The sequence below is a fragment of the Egretta garzetta genome, unplaced genomic scaffold, assembly GCF_000687185.1.
Source record: "Egretta garzetta isolate BGI_Z169 unplaced genomic scaffold, ASM68718v1 scaffold635, whole genome shotgun sequence".
NCBI classification, from domain to species: domain Eukaryota; kingdom Metazoa; phylum Chordata; class Aves; order Pelecaniformes; family Ardeidae; genus Egretta; species Egretta garzetta.
Window position 1 is genome coordinate 293,529 of NW_009259710.1, and position 6,590 is coordinate 300,118.

Below are 6,590 nucleotides of genomic sequence, written 5' to 3' on the forward strand. Positions count from 1 at the left end.
TGAAGGCGCCTGTCTTAAAGCAGCCTGACTCAGGCTGCAAACAAAACCTTTGTTCGGAACATGGCCATCCAGTGCAGGAAAATGGGCGACCTGTATGGCTTCACTCAAACGCTCTCGGGATTTCTGCAAGCATCCCTTAGCTGCTGAATTCTGACAAAATGCTTTAACCACAAGTTTTGAGGCTGGTTTCTTTCAGGGGCAGCAAACAGACGAAGAGATGCAGAGAGATCAATGGTAGTAAGGCCAGAAATCAACCTCATCAACACGGGTAGTGGAAGTGTGCCTTATCCCTTCCTAAACAGTGAAAACCTGGAGCGCAATACTAGCAGAAATACACTCCAACATTAAACGTTGAAGGGAAAATCACTATGGACTTCTACTTATTTTATCCTCTTTAAGGTTTCAGTCATTCATTTGCCCACTTCACTCTTGAAGGCCAAGGAAACGTGCTCTGATTTCACTGCCTCTTGCATTACCAATTCCACCAGCATACTTGAGAAAATGATTCAAACCAAAAAAGGCTTCCAATATTGTACTGGTGCACTGTAAAGAAACATGCAACAACAAAGGAAGGGAGACAAAAACCCTAGAGACTTTATTTTTAATTCCTCTAAAAGTAGTATTTTTCATAGTAACGCAGCTGCACCAATATCAAAGGTCACTGAGTCTTTGAGGGCAAGAGGAAAGGTAAAAGGTGTTTTTACCTGGAAGTTCGTTCTTACAGTCACGATGAGCTTCAGCCAGGGAGGAAACTTACAGATGATCTTTGTGAGAAATGAAGACAGCGTGTCACCATAATCAGGTTTATGAAATTCAGCATCGTTTAAAGCATCTATCAAAATTATGTAGTCTTCCTCAGGAATTTTCCGCTCTGAAATATGAAAATAAAAAAGGAAAGGATGAACACAAATTCTCTGTTGAGAGACATATTTTTATCCCCAAACTTTGAGCATCAAGAAATAAAAACGTATCTTTAAGCACATCAATATATCTTACGGCATTTAAGCATTTAGATTAAAAACAACATTAGGAGACATAAACCAACAAATGCTAAAAAGCAGAAGCAATCACTTACAGTAGTGGTTTTTACTGCACTATTATACGGATCTACTTCACAGCTGATTTAAGAAGAGTTAAAATACTAAACAAGGCTGTTAACATGTAAGAGGTAAGAGATGCATGGATATAGGAAGAAGGCATATGTAGGTTGTTTAAGCTCTTAGCTAACACTGATTTAATTATTAGCTATTTACTTAAACTTGTCCTTTACTGGACTTACCAAACAGAAACATTTACAATTTGCAAAAATCATAAATGCACTGGTTTACACTTTCAGTTCTGAGGAGAAGAGGTTATTTTGCAGCAGCTTGAGAAAGTAGCAATATTCATCTGAGCGCTTGTTAAGGCTGAAAACCCCAGGGGTAAACCCAAGATTTGCCAATGGATTTCACAGGTATTTGTTGACAGGAACCAAAATTCAAGAACTGCAAACCAGTTTTCCTATGAAAGACACAGGCTCTGTTCAAAGGCAGGCACCTCTGCCCCTTGCCACGTGCCAAGTACCTGCTCAAGCTGCCTTATTCTCTGAAGCTGTTTCCAAGGAGGAGTTTGCTGCAGGTTTTTTTAAGTATGGAACTCATGTTGTTACATGCTCCCTTGGAAAACTGCCATCTCCATTTTAAAAGTAACCAAAAAATGCACTCACTTTGCAGGTGTTCAGGCACAGAAAATTACAGAACAAGAGAGTGCGACAAAACTCAAAAGCATCTGAAGACAGAATCCTTTAATGCAAATGTGCCAGCCTTAACGTTGAGCTACAAAGCTATCCTTGACTTTTCTGGCGAAATCCCCAAATGTTAAGTTTCCATGATCTTTAGTAAAGTTTCATAGAATTTAATCTTAAAACATGGCACAACTGTTCAAAGCCTACCCTCTGCCGTTACAAACAGCTACCGCAAGTAATGAAGCCCTTTCTCCAGGAACGTTCCGATTTATTAATTTCTTTTATAGCATTAAAATACGTATTCTTAGATTTTTTTTCTTCACTTTTTATCCAGTTTAGATTCAGTTTCCAAGTCACTTCTTGCTTAACCTACCTTTCCTGAGGTTTGATAGTGGTTCCAAAACTCCTCTTTTAAAAGCTGCCGCCGGATCCTGGACGCAAGATCTTAGGCTGAGCATGCTTTGCAAGTGAGGCTCTTTTATCAGAAGATCTCTGTATGCTGTTAATTGATTTGAACGACAAAGCAAAGCTGCAATGCTGTGCACGAATTCTGGGACAAGGCACGTGTACGTGTTGTCAGCTTGGCAGTAGTGATAAGCAACAACCTGGAGAAGTAAAAGAAAAAAAAACCTGTTACCCCTTCCATATTCAGGTTGGTTACTGGTTAGCCCAGCTATGGTGAAGTGTTACTAAAGTTCTCTTTCAACTTCAAAATATTTTTCACTGTTAGAGTAATTATGCAGCTCCGCATCTGGTCTTGGGTGGCCTGTGTAGGGCACAGAAAGGGAGACAATGAAATTGATGCTGACCTTGTAGGGCACGTGAAGAGGAAAAGAAAGAAGAATGTCAGATTCTGGCAGGAAAACACAGAAATTTGGATTCATGCCATTTGGAAACAGTGGGGGAACGGCTAAGTAACCAAGCAGCACAAGAAAAGTAACTCGAGGTTCTGACTAAGCGACCTATCAGCTATTATTTAACAACGAGGTGTCACACACTGTAATGACCCAAGGACATAATTTGATCATCATCAGGCAAATGACAGACAGCTATCAAAGCCACCCTCACATGGCAAATAAAGCCACCCTCACACAGCAAGCAGAGCAGGAGGCCAACTGGCTTTATTCTGATTATTGCGAAGGTGTGCATTACTTACAAATAAAGCATAACATAGGTCATATTTCTCTGAAAAGAAAAATCAAACCACGAGGAAAACACGGTGTTCACAGTAAATAGGAAGCCTGCACTTCAGCGGCTTTTGTAACATCGTTTCCCAATAATGCATATTACCTTAAAGACAGCAGCATTAACCCCCTGCTTTCCTCACCATTATTTGCGTGAACTATGCAATTCAGACATTAATAATTTTTACTACTTAAGCAAAAAATAAACCACGATAATCTGATGCAAAAATAACTTTTAATTGCTCACTTCAGACTCTCAAGAGTATGGAAAACAGGCTATAGTCAGACTAAACCTGTATGGTAGAATATAGATGGATTAGACACAGACCAAACATTTTATCTTCTATTTTTTTCCCCAGAATTCTGCTTTTGGAAGGTAGGCTGAGCATCTACCTGTAGAGAACACAGGGCCCCTTCTGCAGGTAAAGGATCCCGACCTCCCCACACACATAACGGATGTGAAGTTTTTAATGTAGCTCTTTCTAAGACCAAGCAGGATTCAAGCAACTTAGAAGGCAGAGACGGGAGGCAGCTGGTTTCACCTGTCAGGAAACGCACACAGCTTCTCTAGAAGCGTCCGAGCTTTCTGCCTCTTCTCCCACCACTGGCTACTGGCTCATCCAGGGGCTTCGCAAAGCAGACTGCTCCACCCAGGCTCGGGGGCTTCTAACAGACTGAAAATCTATTAATAAGTGAAAACTCACCTTCGAGGCAAGGTGTCTCACAGAATCGCCTGTCTGAGCCTGGTATTCAGGAGTACCAGGACAATGCAGAGTCTTCATTGTACTGGTACCACTTGCTGGAGGAGCAGACGGGGGTAACTGGCTTAAGGGAATCTCCTGACAGGAGTCACCACCTATTTTTAAAAGGCAAATACAAGAGGGACCAGATTTACTGATAGCAGGTTGTTTTATAGGAAAACATCACAGAATATATCTTTACTGCTAGAGTAAAAATTAAAACTGAACAATAGCATTAAAAGCAGCCTGCAACTAGTCTGGTAAATACAGGCACGTATTTGCAACTCCTCAATTTCAAACCAACTCAACTGTCTGTTAGATCAAAACTATAGAATTACTGAAAGCAAAACCATGCTGACGTGAAGAGCTTCCTTAGGAAAATTATATACATGATGACTGAACTCTTGTGGAATATAAACAACTTATCATCATTATTATTAATAATATTATTATTATTTGAAGTGTTAGCAGGAGAAGCAGCAGTAACAACAGTCACACCACCCTTCCAGTTAACGTAGGCACTGGACTGGCCAGGTGACAGGATCCTATGGATCCCAGCAGAAGACATAGCTTTGTTCTTGCCTCTACCAAAACGCTATGCAGAATGAGTGGCACTGAAAGCATGTGGTACACAGCAGGGAAAAAATAACGTCACCTCTTTCAAAACTAATGGGAGAACAAGCTACTACAGTCACACCACCAAGGGAGTTTAGGGTACACGCTGCCTGACGGAAGGAAGATGTTCCACGTACTGCCTCCGTTTTACCATCTCTGGATCACGTGGAAGGTACTTGCCAAAGCATACCATTTTCAGTTTCCTCTCCTTACCGGAGGAAACAAGTATTTGCTGAGGAAGCCTGACTATGCTAAGCCAAAAAACCAAACACCATTCGACTCTTGCTATTAGTACAACCACCCAAACGATTACTCAGAAAAAGAACATACTTTTGGGGGGTGAATTAGGGCTATTTGAAGCGATTTGCCTCATGCGACTTCCATGGCAGCTAAGCGCCACCAGCCGTGAAATAATGGCAGTCTTCCCAAATCCCACATTTCCAGTAATGACCGCTCCCCTGTTCTCTGCCAGATCAGCAGTCTTCAACTTCTCTTCAATCGCTTGGAACAGCCATTCTCTTCCAACAAACACGGAGTCTGTTGTTATGCTTGGCACCTCAAACAACAGTGGCTTCAGCAAAATGTCTTGAGGCTTATAGGGGATGAAACGAGCTGAGAAGAGGTGGCAGGGAGAAAAGTTTATTAGAAGAGACTTGACATGCAGTAAACCAGCACTGTTTCAGCAGATCATTTCAGTCAGTGACCTCGTTAACAGCGTTAATGATCAGACTTCTTAGAGCTTTCATCATGAAAACAGCAAAGACTGATTTGCTCAGGTCAGGTCACCTCCATAATTAATTACAGGAATTAAATTCTAGAGGAGAGAAGCTACAAGTATAATTTGAGGATTTTTTTTTTATTTTTTAACAATTGAACTTGAATTAATAAGTTGCAGAATGCAAAAGTTTCTTTAAAAATGCTTTATTAATTACATAAGTGGGGAAGAGCCAAACATTTCAGTTTAGAGTGAACTATGCTGCTGAGCATCTCAGCATCAGGTCTTCAGATCTCTAAAGACATTTACAGAGAAACAGAAAAAGGTACAGAGAATAAATGAATTTTTCTGTTTTAAAAACCCCCATATTTTTAAAGTAATGTAAAAAAATATTACTGCTCTGTTTTTCTGTACTTTTGAACCCACGAGAACAGAAGTTATACAGCACAGCCAGAAGTGTCCATAGAACACAGAATCATAGACTCATTAAGATTGGAAAAGACCTCCAAGATCAAGTCCAGCCATCAAGTGTAGTCAGGTTTGATTACTTTCATCTATACATTTGGCAAACACCTCACGAGACTTACAGAGAGAATAATAATTTGGGTTTGGTTACATAAAATACCTTAAAATTTACAGAAATAGTAATGTTTACTAATGTAAGCTCTGAGGATTCATTAACCAAACCTAATCTTACACAAATGCTGTTTCAGCATTAATCTACAACTATGAAAAAACAAATTGAGGAGGACAGCACAGTGTCTATACACGATCTCAAGATCAGTTTTACCACGATTTCACTTAATTTTTTCTGCTTTTAATTACTGTTGGTTGTGATGGATGCACTCTACTTCTTGACCAAACTAGTGGCAGCTTGGTTCAGGCTCCAAAGGAGGTAAAGGCCTAGGCTGTAACCAGGCCAAGAACTTCTCTAGTTCCAGGCTGCTCTCTGGAAACCCAAGAGGAACAGTGGGCGTCGATGGGAAGGGCCTGGAACACCAATCGCGCAATTAACTCATGAAGAGCCAGTGGCCTTTTGAAGACTCATTCATCAAGGAACAAAACAAGCTGTGGGTACAAGGAGCCTCATGCACACCTTGTCCACTGCACGGAATGTGACCACAAGCCAACCGCTTCATAGCGTAACTGTGCAGCCCGAGTGAGCCCTACGGAGCTCCCCCTGCTCAGCAGCTGGCTGCGTAGGGGTCATCTCCGCTTGGCTGCTCCCCCAGGCAGGGACACCTTCCACAGCTCTACCAGTCCCCACCCCTGGGGGGATTTAACAGCCGGGCAGACGAGGTGCCTAGGGACAGGGTTTAGTGGTGGACAGGTACAGTGGGACTCCATGATCTTAAAGGTCTTTTCCAGTCAAATGATTCCATGATTCTGTGATTCTAAGTGACAGCTCCTGAAGATTTTAAATTCAGCATAGTATTTCTTAAGCTGCAGCACGCTCTTAACTGGATGGCACATAATGAAATCTGGCAGTCAAAAAACATTCAGTACAGTTCCCGAACACTGGTGTTACACAACTTCAGTGTGGAGATTCTCATGATCTGCACTGCCCATGCACACTTAGACAAACAGGACACTGATTTCTTGCTAAAAGCCAC

The 6,590-nt window shown here is 41.5% G+C and overlaps 1 protein-coding gene across 4 annotated transcripts in view; it reads right to left on the reverse strand.

Annotated features, from left to right (window-relative positions):
• The window catches only part of TANC1 (tetratricopeptide repeat, ankyrin repeat and coiled-coil containing 1), a 105,557-nt gene that overhangs the window by 19,515 nt on the left and 79,452 nt on the right, over positions 1 to 6,590 (reverse strand). For 3 of the 4 annotated variants that reach the window (XM_009639020.2, XM_035894456.1, XM_035894457.1), the window contains 4 exons: positions 4,593 to 4,874; positions 3,612 to 3,763; positions 2,097 to 2,328; positions 705 to 871 (listed from right to left, as the gene is read on the reverse strand). In XM_009639020.2, the coding sequence (XP_009637315.2) occupies positions 705 to 871; positions 2,097 to 2,328; positions 3,612 to 3,763; positions 4,593 to 4,874 (833 nt within the window). The remainder of the gene's footprint in view (positions 1 to 704; positions 872 to 2,096; positions 2,329 to 3,611; positions 3,764 to 4,592; positions 4,875 to 6,590) is intronic. The other variant, XM_035894458.1, reaches the window with a different exon arrangement.